General features: G+C 32.0%; 2 protein-coding genes across 7 annotated transcripts in view; one reads left to right on the top strand and one right to left on the bottom strand.

The window, feature by feature from the left end:
• Positions 1-10,454, top strand: part of LOC148621798 (uncharacterized) — a 45,777-nt gene extending 35,323 nt beyond the window's left edge. For all 6 annotated transcript variants that reach the window (XM_088576511.1, XM_088576514.1, XM_088576509.1 and 3 more), the window contains 3 exons: positions 2,731-4,050; positions 4,580-4,654; positions 5,915-10,454. In XM_088576511.1, coding sequence (XP_088432637.1) covers positions 2,731-4,050; positions 4,580-4,654; positions 5,915-6,103 — 1,584 coding nt within the window. In that variant the 3' untranslated portion in view covers positions 6,104-10,454. The remainder of the gene's footprint in view (positions 1-2,730; positions 4,051-4,579; positions 4,655-5,914) is intronic.
• Positions 10,455-11,284: 830 nt separating this feature from the next.
• Positions 11,285-14,579, bottom strand: LOC148621797 (5-formyltetrahydrofolate cyclo-ligase-like). The gene is made up of 4 exons (XM_088576516.1): positions 14,443-14,579; positions 13,274-13,388; positions 12,312-12,567; positions 11,285-11,524 (listed from the first exon to the last, which is right to left on the bottom strand). The coding sequence occupies exons 2-4, from the start codon at positions 13,385-13,387 to the stop codon at positions 11,304-11,306; spliced, it is 591 nt and encodes a 196-aa protein (XP_088432642.1). The 5' UTR covers position 13,388; positions 14,443-14,579; the 3' UTR covers positions 11,285-11,303.
• Positions 14,580-15,570: the final 991 nt, after the last annotated feature.

Here is a 15,570-nt window from a genome sequence, read left to right as displayed (position 1 = left end):
AATGTAAGTCTGGTCATTATTGATCAACCAAGAAGTTATTTGAAATTGGATGTTTTTTTTTATTCTTGGTATATTTGTTGTTTTTTAATTTTTTATTGTACATATTACTTTGCATCTATAGTGTAATCCATCTTGTAAGCTGTTCGCACATCTTTAATCAAAACATGAAGTCCCATTTTTTAGATCTCTGTATCATTTGAAATTATGTAACATAACTCATATATGTTACTCATTAAGAATTTTATACTGAAGCCATTAAGTTGCTTAGCTTTGGCATATAAATGTACAATTTCATAAGCAGATTTTAAACTTGCTGCGTGATAAATTTTTGATGGTTATCAGTCAGATGAATAGTTCTGTAATACTTCCATATTATGCTGCACTGATTCAGCCAGAAAATTATGTACACCATTATTGATAGGAGCATTGGTGAAACATTTATTTAACAGTTGTTTGATACCTGAAGAGAAGACAGTCAAAAACCTCTGTGATTGTGTTTCATCTCCAGCAGTTTGATAATAATAGTCACTGCATTACTTTCAATTACATGTAATTTAAAGAGGTAGACCTAGGGTAAGGGACGTAACTCTTGAAATCAGTGATAGGTTTGTATCATATTTAATTTCATCAAAGCCAATCCAATGAGTGGTTTTCCCTTACCTTAGATCTACCTACTTAAAAAACACTCAATTACACATTACATTGAATTACTTCAAAAATTGTAATTAATGACAGTTACATTTTTTAATTAACCCAGGTCTGGTTGTATCTTGGTAGACATGACAGTATCAATGAAACTGTTTTGTATCCAGGTTTGCAACTGTGAATGAAAAGTTTTTCTTATATGATGGAGCTATTACACATATATCATTTTTGTTTTATTCAATAGACATACAAATCTTTACAATTTTTTTATACCCTCTGCAAATGAAGTTTTGGGGGTATATAGGTTTAACCCTGTCTGTTCATCTGTCCAAACTACTTTCAAAGCAGCTTGCAGCATTATTATAAACTGTGTGAGATGTAATACAACCACATGGAGATGTGCATACTGTCAGGAATTCATGTTTTTATTTTACTTTCTTTGTTTGATGGAAGGATGGCAGATACCCTGATAAATGCATGTTTATATACAACAAGGGTTATTTCAAAGTAGATTAGATTTTTTTCCTTTATGAAGATTTTTGAGAAAAGAATTGTAATATGTTGTTTGTAAAGCTGGATTGTGACTGTTTTGTATCAAAATAAAGCATTAAATAGTTATACAAAAATCTGTAAACAAACAGGAACTTCCAAGGACAAGACGTCATCCTTTTATAAAAAGGTTTTTTTTTCCGTTTAACGGATAGATGTAACTAAACATCATTTACTTCATTTCAGACAAAAATAAGTTGGCAAACATTTCTTTTCTGTAGCCTAGTAACTGAAATATTTTATCTAAGAAAGATCCCCTTGTTCTGGAGTTAGAGATCACTTAGGGAAGATGTGGGCTGCAGCTTCGTATACACAATCTCATTTCATGCAATCTCTTTTATCACGACCACTATCTATTGTCATATCAATTCATAGTCACATGTCAAAGTGTGCCAATGGACATCCATGTTAACAATGTAGTATTCTCACATTCCTGCATACTGATCAAGCACTAAGATATATTTTTATGTCTTTGTAGGAGGGTTGCACATGTACAAATATTATTCTTTGTCTTGGTTTTTTTCCTAAGTGGTAATTATAAAGGCTTGTTTTCTTTTCACTTCTTTTCACAATGTTCAATCTCATCTAAGATTGTTATATTGTTAAACATTTTGTGTCACATTTTCCTTTTTTTTTTATTAATATACCTATGCAAATATGGGAATGTATTCATGATTATATTGAAGTAGTTGGAAATATCTATGCATTTCTTTTTGGATTAAATAGTAGCACTTTGTTAATTATTATGTTCAGGAAAAGATATAGATTTTATCAGTATTTTTCAGTTACAATGTATTTTAGTTTTGGAATAGAACAGTTACAACAAGTTTTTAACTGCATTGTAATGTTTCCTTAGGATAAATTTTATAGAGATTTTATTCATTTTTTGATATTCCATCATATGCAGAAATGTGATCATTTAAAGATATATTTTATTACTTACAGGGTGGTGGTATGATAATAATAGATCGTCAGACAAGGGCAAAATCTTATTATTATAGCACTTGCAATGATGATTTCTGGGGGATTGAGTAATTAGTGGTCCTCCTTTGATTAAATGACAGTCACATCCTGAGGTAATAATGACTAGACATTCGAGAAAATTACTATCAGACATAGATACCGTATGGAAAATGATAGATTGTAGTTTAAGGAGGTAGACCTGGGATAAGGGACATAACTCTTGAAATTAGTGATATGTTTGCAACATACTCAATTTCACCAAAGCCTATTAAGCTTTCATTTGAAATAGAATGAAATTATTCCAAGTTACTTTGATGCTTAGATGAGATTGATGTAAAATGCTTTACACAAATGTTGCAATGATTTGTAAGATTTATGTCCCATACCCTAGGTCTACCTCCCTAAATCTCCTTCTCAGTTGTCCTGTAAACAACCTGAAGAATTGTCTTTTTTTCAAGGTAGGACCCACTCTATCTTCTGAAAGTCATCACTGTATTCGCTGTAGTAATGACATTGAGTTAGTTTCACACACTGCCTTACTGTGAACTGTACAGAAATATTTTTTACTTGTAGGCAATATTTGGTGGACGTATCACTAGTAAAAGAAAAAATGAATCAAAGACAAACCCTGTTTATAAAGACGGACAAAATGGTTTAAAAAGGAGGGATAAGTCTGAGAATGATATGGGAGGACTAGAAATTAAGGTGAATAAAAATATACCTACTGAAGATAAAAATCACAAAAATGATACAATGAAAGAACAATTGAAGAAAGAGAACTCACGAGATAAAGTTACTGTAACAAATGGTGATATATGTGTAGGGGATATAATTATAGAAAACGGGTACAGAAATCCAGCATTTGATTCCAATGGTGATCATAGCGATATACAGGAACATACCCTGAATTATTCTGGAGAAGGAGAAGGAAAAGCAAATATGTCAGGGTCTGATTGGCCAAGTATTGATGATATTGCATTACCTGCCGATCCATCAAGTGAAGATGAAGCTTACGAGGTTATAGATTACAATAGAAACTCAACCAAAGTAAAAAATGTTGATCCAAATGATATAGATATTGATGTAGGAGACAATTCATTAGTTAGTCCTACTTCAGATGACAGTGGAATTCAGGATAAAGTTGATGATGAAAGTGATTCCTCTGTGATAATTCATGAAACTTCTGTTAACCATATAGAAGAAAAAGCTCACACTGTAGGTGATAAAGACTGTGATAAAAATAGAACATTGGGAGACAATGATAACACTGAGTTGGGAGAAAATGATACTGTCACATCTGAAAATATCAATAACAAAATAAGTGATAAAATAGAATCGGACCATACTTTTCAAAGTGATCTCAAAACTGATAGTGCTAAGGATGAAAAATCCCAACCAGAGCCGGAAAACCATGACAAAAAACAATTGGACCAAAGTATGAATGACAAAAATCAAAGTGAAACAGAATTAAACGGGTCAGTCAGGTCAAACTTATCTATACAGGAACAGAGTGTAAGTCCTGGTAACGAGAAAGAAAAATCCACAAAGAAAAATAAAAAACTGAAACAACGAAAAAATTCACTTCCCGATCATGTTTTGAACTCTTTGAATATGAAACCTGCAAAACCTATACTTGTACCTGTAACAGATGATAGTGCTATACCTGCTGCTCGAACACGGTCTGGCGATAATTCGAATGAACAGAAAAGTGTTAAGTTCTCAGATGATACTGTGTTTAATGACCATAAACCTAACAAGTATAAACAAGAAAGAGTAACTCTCAAGGACATCTACAAGGGCAAAATCTCCAACAAGGAGGCAGTGGCCAAACTTAATCCCATGTTTATCGATGAGGACAATCAAGGGATTAAAGATGGAGACTCAGAGAATCAGGTAAACAATTAATCATCTTGTATCATACAAATTGTTGGGTCAGGGCTTAATTGAATTAACTGTTCAAACACTTGTGTTCGCTTTTCATGGCAGCTAATGTAACATGTATTATTAGAAGTGGCTTCCTGTTGAAGATGTAGTATTGCACCATCTCTCACTGTCACCAGGTTTCGACACTAACAATAGTCCAGTAGTCCTGTACCTGCCTTATCTGAGAGAGGACTATATAGAAATTTTTAATTGGTAGTCCTTTGGGCTACCTAAATTGATTCTTAATACACTTTACTATACCCAAAGACAGGGCTCCAAGATAATTTTATGGACTACTTAATTTATCAATCAGAAAGTCCTTTTAATCTGCAGAAAACTTGGAAAATGTAAATGGAGGGGAACTTTTTGCAAAGATACAATCACCGGCTTAGAATGTAGTAACAGAATTAATTGCAGTGATATATTTTTTGTAACATCTGATGTAGGCAAAACTACCTATAACAGTATATCACATACTTGAGTTATAATTATTTTACAGAATGATTTGAACACACCAGCTTATATGAAAGATTTTGTTATCACCCATGGAACTTCAGTGAGGAGACCTGGTTTGGTAAGGATATATTTAATTTCCTATCATATCTGTCATTAAACATTAAGATGGTTTATATATGATAATGAGGCTGTCAGTCAATACAATTTTGTCTGCCCTATGGATCATTTTAAATTGTAATAAAGATGACAGGTGCAGACCCAACGATTTTAAAGAGGGGAGTATTTGCCCATTTTTGCCCAAATTTTAACCCCACTGACCCCCTAGATCTGGATGATGCCACAAATGTATTTTTTTGCACTTATTATTGTGATTGTGATTATCTTCTCTATTAGTTGTTTGGGTGTCACTTGGTCATTAATTATTTAAATATTTCTTTCTGCCTTAATTTTACCTTTAAGTAGATTTTCATACTTACCACATTTAAGACACATTAGGATAGAACAATGTTAATTTATACTTTATTCTATTTAATAATAAAATTAAAGCACAACACAATAACACTGATCAAAATTTGGTATGTGGTGTCAAACTACCTTTAAAGATGATTTGCAATGAATTAGTACTGCAGTGAAAACTTTCCTGATCATACTGATGATGATTAAGTTTGTTCAGAAAAAATTGTTACACTTGTTCAAATGACATCGAAAACTTTTCGGGTTTTTCAAAATTCGTTCAGTTTTAAGATTAAGGTTCCTGATAAGTAAGGTTGCATTGTAATTAAGTTTTTTTGCTAATACATCACAATGACTAAGTACAACCTTTATAATGTGACAGTTGTGTAATTAACCTTTGACCTCTGGGAACATTTGTTATTATTTTCAATCTGTGTCAGTCTGATGCATTGATATGTTGCCTTGTGGGTGTACCTTTTAAATAATTATATAGTGTTTTAATAACATATGCATTTTTATAATTATATAACAGACAAGTGCATGTCTTTCAAATTGAAATGATCAAAGACTGTGGAAATATGGAATACAAAGACTCCATTATGTCTTTTAAAAATGTTGAAATGAGTTCGTAGGTCCCTACTGGTTACTTCAAGCTATTTCGCTGAAAGCTGTCACCTTTCAAAGTTGCTAAACACTACCATTCTATAAGACCATATTTGACTTTGATAGACAAAAAACAGTTGTTTTTATAAAAAGGTCAAACTTTGACTTTCTACTGAGTGGCAGCTAAAACACGTGTATTTAATAGATGAGAGCATCCATATCATATACTAATAGAACAAACTCTTTTTTTGTTTAAATATTAAGACATAGCATACAGATTGTGATTTTTGTTTTTATGGTTTTCTTTTTTTTATTAAAATAGGAAGTGGACAATGATATAGAGAGTATTGGAAGTGAGGGTGCTGTAAATTACGACAAACTTATTGAAAGGACTTTAGCCAGAAAAAGACGAAGTCGGATTCTGCGATTTTCGTGCGCTTTGTTTACATTCCTTGTTGTGATTGCAGTTGTTATTGTATTAGTAATGTTTGTAGGGAAGAAACAGTCATGATGATCTACACTATATGTGCCTCAAAAGTATCTTGCCTTATTTAGAGGTACCAAGTTTTTGGAGATCTAAAAAAAATGTTATTATCTGAATGATACTACACTAGTATTCTAGTTGTATGTGGTTTTTCTGTAACTTAATACTTATAGTTTTATAGTTTCCATCTGTCATGAAATTATTACAATGTGTCAATTTTAACAGGTATTTGTTTTTTTTTAGTTAAGACCATTTTTATACAAAAAAGGTAAACAAAAAAGAAATAAATACATATGGAATCATGACAATAAAATCAACCCTTTATATGGTTGTAATGGTGCTAATCTTTGGGTTATTTATTACTCATTATACACATTATGAACAAAAAGGAGGAGGGTCATTGTGTTATGATCGAAACCACTTGACCATTTTAGGATGGGTTTAAAAAATTATCAATCATTTTTCAGTGATATGAATAATCCAGTAAAATAAAGAACTTTTCTTACCAATAACCAAACCAATGCCACTGTATACTTATTTTGTAATTATTACCAGTACACAAGAAGAAAATAAGGCCTTATTCTCAAAAACATTCAGTTGTTATAATAATGTAAATATTGTTGTAATGATCAATGTTGGAACTTTGTTATACAAATCTTTTTATTCAAAAATTGTTGAGATGATTATACAATTACAAGGGTGAAAATCTGAATTTTATATGAGAAGAGAATGTTATATTTGTACCTCTTCCCAGATTTTGTCATTGATCATTTCCTCATGTCAGATGTTTTAATATTCTTGTCCAGGTTATTTCTATTTACATCTTTAAGTGTAACCATGGTAACAACATGGATTTATTGTAATGTGGAAAGTATCTAGTTTATGACCAGACTTTTTGCAAGTACACATGTGGAAATACTTAATTTGTAATCATACTACAAAATATATTCTCATGGAAATTTAGGTAAAATTTATTTGGGTTTGTAATTTAGGTCAAATTTATCTGTGTTTGTAATTTAAGTGAAATTTATTTGGGTTTGTAATAACACAGTTTTTATGCCAGTCTAGAATTTTTTTGATTGATTGTATTAAAACCAATTACCATAGAGATATCATAGTATCTATGGTTGATAATGAGAAGTCTCATGAGTGTGTATGCACTGATATTCTAAGATACTTGATTACCAGATAATTAAGTATTATTTTTGCAGGACACCAGCTGAAGTCCATTGCTTACAGTTTTCCAATAGCATGAGATATGTCCCCTATCCATTTGATCGATATGCATATAATTTGATATGAAACACATTTGGTCAATCATATTTGGTATGCAGTTGCATTAGCATCAGGCCATAAAAAATAGTATGTCTGTTTCCTGCTACCCTACCTGCCGTAGTTTTTTTTTTTGCTGACCCTAAACATTTTACGGCCATTTTGGCTCAAGTACCATTGAAGTTTTTATTGTTTTCCCATTAACTCAATGTAAATTGTTTTTAAAAAATAAAATAATTTCCCCACCTACCTACTCTATTTTTCCCTTGCAGGTAGGAGGAAACGAGACTATTATTTTTTTTGGCATCACTACATCACAATTCCATATCTGTTTCATGTATATGCTGGCTTCGTCACAGTTTATTGACTTAGAAATTCTTGTTAAGATTTTAATGTTAAGTTTTCTTTTTAGGTCAGTTCAACATGAACTATTCATGCTAAGTCAATGGTATTTAATGTGTATTTGCATTTGAACCACACTACACTTCCATATCTGTTTCATGCATATGTCCCTCGCACTCACTATTAAATACCAGTATTGAATAAGAGACCATTTGCGACAGGCAAGACATATCTATGTGAGAACAGTAGGTTTTATCAAATTAACACATAAATTTGAACTCAAACCTTTACGTTCTAGTGTCAAATGAGGCATTGTTTAATATACAAGTTAAACAAGTTGTAATAAAGCTATTATAATACTAAAAGTAAATTAGCTAATGTCTGTAGGTTTTTGAACCACAGTATTTTATGCAATCTGATTAAAATCAGCTGTTCTGATATGCTACACTGCCTTACGCTCCCCAACATCTGAATGAACCCAATAAGAGGTCATGTCCAGGGGAACTTAGGTATTTCAATATTCAAATCTGGGTGGACCAATCAAAATCAATCTTTCAAAAGCATTTTTTGAGAGTGTAACAAGATGGCCGACGAAAATGTGACTATCCATTGGGAAAGTTTAAAGGCAGTTAGGTGTTGAAAAACTGAAGAAAGAGCAAAAGCTAGTGAGCATCAGGCAGTGTAGCGTGACTTTAATCAGATTGTATTTTATAGTGCTTTACTTTTGACTTATTATTGACTGTGAATTATTGCAGTTTTCTTCATTGATGTGATACTGAACTAAGTGTGATATACCTTCAGCGTGACCTTCAATATTCAAGTACAGCCTAGTAGTCTCTTATCAAGTAACCCAATTGATACCCCTCATTTAATTATAAATATCTATTAAATTTAGATTTAGTCTAAAATTTCAAAAGAAGCCATTTCTCTTTTATGTCACATTTACAATGATTTCATTTTCCATTTATTCCATTAGGGAGATATGTCAAAAGGAATTAAGTAGTTCCATCTTTGGTTCGTCAAAAAAGGGGAAACAATCCAAATTTTATAGAATGGGACGAATGAACTTTATAGTTTTAGATAATATACTGGTAGATATATCAATTTTGGCTGATAGACAAATGAGAATATTCTAATTAACTTGGTATGGACTAGAAGAAAGTGTATATAGGTGTTTAATGGGCATTAACCTAAATGTGTTCACCATAGCATGATTTTTGTTGTAATAGGTTATATCCTGAACCCCCTAATAATTGAAGAAAACTTGATCCAAAAAATAATCACTTAATATATCCCAAATGCATCTAACCAGGATATAGTCTTCCACTTGCTGTGATATTTGTGATTTATAAGACATCAACAATATTGTTTATATTTATAGAGAACATATCTTGGTCAGTTTAAATTGAGAAACATTGCAAAAACTGTATAGCAGGTAAATTTTTGGAGGATAGTTTAGGCGTATTTTATCGGCCTGTCTAAAAATGCCAAAATGAAATCCAGATAAATATTTTCTTTGAGATGATTTATGCACCACTTTCCATCTACCAAAATAAGTTTCAACAAATTTTTTTGTACATTTTGCTTTAAATTGCCTAATTTTACACCCACATATATAACCTGCTATGCTGTATTTCCCTTCAAATTTTACAAAGCTATCAGTCAACTTGTTTTGAAAACAGTCAGCTGACATAGAACAGTTGTCTCTTGATTTTGTTGAGTCCAGTAAAACATAAAACATTTTCACCATAAAACCAGTATCTTTTGTTTTTTTTGGTCAATCACCCTTTTAAAATGAAGATCTCAGGTTTGATGTATTCCTTATTCATTTATCGTATTGTTAATGAACATGAGGTTTTGTCTATATTATGTGATCAGAAATATGTCTTGTGAACCAGTTAAGCAATAACATCCTTATTCTTTAAGTCCAATGACCAGATACAAACTGTAATTCAAAGGGCTTTATAACTTCAAATGTGATATTTAAGATAAATAGACAGGGCCCTATGGATCTGTTAGACTATTCCTTTATTGACAAAAACCTTGATACCAAATAGCAAATAACCCTCTTTAGTTTTACTTCAGAAGTCCATGTACGTACCTAAACTTGGACAACACAGAATCATATATGTACATATAAACAGTTGAATTAAATGTCTAAATGGTATACCATTATTCATACAAAAGCCAATGTCTATACCTCTGATATTCAAGTTAAATTACAAAATAACAAGAAAATGCTGATAAGATTTTAATTTTTATGAAAATAAAGGTTTTTTTAGTCAAAATTGTGTCAGTATGTTCATTAGAACTGGGTAATATATTAATTTTATTCTCTTAGAAAAAAGTAAAAGGTCGAGTTTTCATTATAACATCATAACATAGTATTTTTACAGCATTCTTGTTGTATAGACGAAGATGGAGTCTGTTTTTGAGCTTAAGTTTTTATTATTGTGTTACCACAATGGCACATGTTTTGTTGTTACCTTTACATAATGGGATGTGCTATTGGCATTTTACCAACATTATCATTAACCATAGATTTCTGTCCCAGCATAGAGTTTATCATTAATAGATGACTATGTATAAATGACTAGTGGTAAACAGAGTATAAACCATGATGCATAAACTTTTTAATGATATTGTATATTTATGTTGATATTGTTTGTTGCTCAATAGAAATACCATATCAACTGAGAAAATCCTACAAATATTGTCGTATTTTTAATATGAAGTAAAAGTTAATAAATAAGTCAAAACCCAGTGTTTGATTCATTTTTTTCTGTACACTTGACTCTGAGGCTTTTCTATGAGGATTCTCTGTAGTTTCTATGTATTTTAGCTGCATACTATGCTCTACAGATTGTGAATCTCTCCACAGTACCTATGTAAAAAATCACAAAATTCAAGATTTTGCAGATCATTTTCTTTAAAAAAAAAAAAGGCCAAAAATATGGATTGCAATGAAGTAGCATATGTCTGTACATAGCATCACTTTTACATAGTCTGTAATATCAACTCTCAAGAGGACATGGAAAATATAAAATGTTGGGACAGAGTTTAAAGGGGAGATAAGTATACCTTTTAATATTTGGAACAGTCCACATGGGAGATTTTTACGTAAAGGCAATTTCTTATATAATATATTCAATTATTAAATATATTTCACAAAAAAATATAATAATTTTAACAAAAAAACCTCAAACAATTCTAACAATTTTATGTGGGCGATTCCAAATTTTTCACTGATTTTTTTGGATTCTCTCCCTAATGTGGAAGGTTTAACAATTAACAGGTATGGATAATGAATGTCATTTTTCGTTGTATAATTGATGATGGTACGATATTGGTGAAGTTGGTTTTGACGCAATGAAACAATCATGGTTATGATATAGTCATGTGACTAAACCTACAACTAATTGCAACAAAACTTGATATGTTTTGAGTCATGAAATGTCATAAGTTTGAATTGAAAATTAAGAATTACAGACAAAATAAAAATAAATGTACAAACAGAGTTGAACAGCTACTAGACCTGCTTCCAATGTTGGAAGTGAAACGGGAAGGGGCCGAATCATTCTGTTTTAACTAAAATTTAGGAATACTGATTTTATTAGCTGTCCGGAAATAAAACATGGTCTAATTGTTTATCATGAGTATCAGTAGGTATTGAATCACAGATCTGTTCATTGTAAGCTAAAGCTACTGTAAATGGTTTATATCCTGTGTCTTCACATTTCTGTAGGTAGGTATCATAATATCCTTTACCTCGCCCTAGTCTGTCACACTGTCTACTGAATCCTAAACCTGGCATCACAATTAAATCTAAACCACCTGTAGAAATAACATCAAACATTTCAGCTTAGCAAAGCAACATGCTTATTATTTTATTTTCTAAAATCCAACCCCACCACAGTCATGAGATGTTGGTCAATATTGTATTTTTGTGCCATTATTTTACTGAATTTATTTTGAAGAAGTGTCATTGTTCTGTTACCATGAATTTCATTACTTCTGGTCATTTCACAGCTTACTTTGGGGTACTTAAATTTGGTTATTTTTTCCATCTACAGCCATCAAAATTTCTTTCATATATGTAACTTGGGAAGTAACATGGTGTTTCCCTCTAAAATAATCAGAACAGCAATGATAACATGCATACAATATTTCTGAATTTTATCTGAAATGTTTCTCTTGTGTATACATGTATCTGTCGTATTCCAGTGCAAAACATTTTAGTTACAACCTATACATACAAGTACACACCCTACTGGAACTTCTATTAGATAAAAGGTTGGAATTGTAATTGGTTAGGATCCAAGTAAGAAAATAGCTTGTTAGACAACCTGTATCATTGCATGAGTAACCTGGATATCAATAATAAGTTTTCACTTCAAGGAGCTAATAGAACCAATTTTTGACTACTGACATCAGGTGTTTGATGAGAGCAAGTATGTGTTTTGACAAAGCTCCTCTCTATAAGTTTCCAAATAGTTATTTTACACAATTCTGGGTAACCTTGACAAAAATGTTTTGTCAAGCGAAAAGCAGTATACAGAGACGCATCCAGATCATGAAATTTGGGGGAAAAAAGAAGTGTCCTAAATGACCAATATTTGACCTGTTTCTAAAGCATCAGGTCTAACATCATCATCAGTTGGCTGTTTTATTTTCCACTTGGTTTCTGGAAGGTTTGTGTAGTCCTGCCATGATTCTAACTTCACCATCTTCATATTGGGCCCAATATATTGTGGAATAAAACATTCTTTGTTGGACTTCAGTAAATGTTGAACAACTGATGTTGTATGAACTTCATCAGACATGTGTAAATATACTGACACGCGACTACTTCTCTCAAATTTTTCAAGTCTGAAAAGCTGAAAAAAAAATTCAATAAAACTTTAATAACTATTTTGTGTTTGTGTTTTTCAAACAGCATTTAAAGTTACAGATTTTTTAAATACATTAAGTTTTATACATACATGTATGTGATAATTCACAACTGACATCCTTCATACATCTCATACCATTTTTTTTAATAAAAAGGGGAAAAACACAAAGTTTCTTTCAGGAAAGTACAGTGTATACATAGTACATGTAAATTACAATATAAAAAGATAATACTAATCTTATCAGTAATGCAGAAAAGATGCTCAAAACAATCATCTACAAAAACATGATTTTTTTTCAATTTGATTTCTAAAAAAAACTTTTTCCTGCTAAGCCAAATAAAATTAATAAGCTGATTCTCACCCCCTTCAGCCTTATAAAATGGACAAAAATTGGGGCGGAAATTTTAAAATACAGATTTTTTTCACGTCAGTTTCAAGTATGGAGATACTCTAACACACAAATCTTTCATTTCTTGGCAACTAAAACAATGTTTCTTCTCTGAAACAGATGTGGCTATGGATTTAGAACATATCTTTACTTCAAATAGCTAAAATTAAGCTAGTAAATATCTGATAACAAAAAAAATTAAATTCTCCTACCCACTTTTGAAGGTTGAGTGAGAATCTATCATTTAATATTACTTGGCCTTACATTATTAAGTATTGTTTACACACTTTTAAAGCAATTTACCTTTTCTACCACAATTTTCGACTGGTTTTTTTTCTCAGCATCTGTTAAACTTGCTACTCTCTTCTTAATTTCCTTCCTCAGTAAGGACTTGGCTGCTTTAAGGCTATTAGACATGCTATTAAATAAGAGATAAGGCCAAAAAAATAAAATGTTGATTTCCTGCTGCCCTACCTACCCTAGTTTTGTGACTACCCTCAATATTTTTAAGCCACTTCAGATCAAGCACTGTTAAAGTCTAGACTATTTCCACATTAACTCAATGTAAAATGATTTTTAAAAAATAAAACAATTTCCAAACCTAGATGTACCTATCCCATTTTTTTCTTGTTGGCAACAGGAAACAACACTAATATTTTTTTTGCCTCATTAAATCTTAATAGCAATATAAAAAAAACACCATAGCAAGAGCAACCAGCACTATGCAGTGGTGGATCCAGAATTTCATTTTTTTAATTTTTCAAATTTTTATGAGCACCACGGTGGATGTGTCTAGAAAAGTAAAGGAGGCTTACCCTACCGATGCACCTTGTCCATGCTCCCAATTTTTAGTGGAGTCCGAGTTGCTCATTTACTTTTGTTACTTAGTATTATTTTCGTTATTTTATGTTCTTTGTTGTGTGTGTCTGTTTTCCATGTCTGGTCTTTGTCACTGGTTACATTTTTTATTCCCACTAGTAGAATCTTGGTTCCCTTGATTACTCTTGGTATAGGTAATGTCTACTCCACATTACCTGACTTACATTTGTGCGTAGAATGATTCACTCAATTTACTCCACCTAATTTAGCACTGTCACAGCAGTGCATACATTATTTTGGTATTATTTGTTCCCAAAATCTTGTTTGTCAAATTAATAAATCTGTCTTTATAGTGTCTACTGTCTAAGGACCATTTAAGACCAGAGACCTGTAAGCTCTGGTCCACTGACTCACGGCTACGATCATTACATGTAGCAAAATTACTATCTTCAAGTACATGAATTGTCATGACAGTATTTGGCATTTTATTCAAATGTTATTACATAAGAAAGAACTATTGCTGGTGGTTGATATCCTAAACAAATCAGAGTTATCTTTCTTAGCCTTATTAGAAAAATTGAACGTTGCAAAAGGGTGCATGATATTTAGTTATTTTAACTGTATGGTTTATTGAAATCAATAAACCTTCCTACCTTTAATTTCTGCAGTTATTGTATTTTCTTGATTCTTTACACAGAAAATTGTACCATTTCAAAACTACACGTTCAGTAGTTATTTATAAAACACTGGGTCAGCTCTGCCGAGACGTCAGAAATTACCTCCCTTAATGGCCCAGAATAGAGGGCTTCGAAACTAAGTTCCAATTAGCGGGAAATTTGAAACTGTCAAATCTGGTTTTATTCAGGATGTCACCATAATTTGTCTATCTTTTCCGTTTCCTCATAATCACTTTACAGGAGTTTAATCAGAAAAGTGACGGAAAAAAAACAGAAACTTTGACCAAATTTTCTTTCAGATCGATTTTATCAGAAACCCATTATTAATTACAGGTCTATGATTTTATGAAGTGATGGATTGTTATGTTCGGAGATACACTCGTCAGCTTAATAATCTATTTTATTCGGTTCGCTACATTGAGTACATAGATCGTCTTTGTTTTCTGTGTTCACGTTAAGGCCAAGTTTTTCTTAAATTTGACGTATTTAAATGATTCCACTATCTTACTTTTGGCTAAAAATGGTATTCGCAATTGCGTTTGAATAAAGTTTAATTTTGATGGACTCAAAATGCGAATACTTGGTACTGAAATAAATGTGATTTATAACTATTCGTATTATTCACTTTATATTAATATATTTTACGGTTTCATGCACGTATAACTTACTGCGATTGATTGATTGCTGGGGTTTTACGCCCGAGCAGCAATATTTCAGCTATATCCAGGAGGTGAACATGAAATGGGTGATAAAATGAACATGACTTGATGATGAAACGAAAAATGGGATGGGATACCAGCCTAGGATAATCCGGTCGACAAACTTTGATTGCCACTGGAAATGGGAGAGGTGCATGGATAGGGTAGGGCAATTTAGCATCCTGTGGCAGAGCCCAATAGTTCCTACTCCAATAGAATACCACAGAAGGGTTCTTTAACATGCGAGGAACGTATCATCTTTCCCAACACGTTGCACCACTGTGGTTTGCGGTCAGGTTTTCCGTATGATGGCCTGATGAGCACAGCAACTAACATGCCAGGGTATCCCATTCCATTACTTGGGGCACACAACCCAGTTGCTCCGTGGACAGAGTGCCCTAGCCCC

This window comes from Perna viridis, chromosome 3, assembly GCF_037379345.1.
Source record: "Perna viridis isolate PV_CMFRI_1.1 ecotype Kerala chromosome 3, ASM3737934v1, whole genome shotgun sequence".
Taxonomy (NCBI): Eukaryota; Metazoa; Mollusca; class Bivalvia; order Mytilida; family Mytilidae; genus Perna; species Perna viridis.
The sequence above is the reverse complement of the archived record's forward strand: the minus strand, read 5'-3'. Positions and strand labels throughout refer to the sequence as shown.

Coding starts and splice junctions, on each gene's coding strand:
- LOC148621797 (XM_088576516.1), bottom strand. CDS start 13,387: ATGTCTAATAGCCTTAAAGCAGCCAAGTCCTTACTGAGGAAGGAAATT. Junction 12,568..13,273: donor CGAAAATTGTGGTAGAAAAG/GTAAATTGCTTT, acceptor TTTTTTTTTCAG/CTTTTCAGACTTGAAAAATT. Junction 11,525..12,311: donor ACCTGATGCTTTAGAAACAG/GTCAAATATTGG, acceptor TTATTTCTACAG/GTGGTTTAGATTTAATTGTG.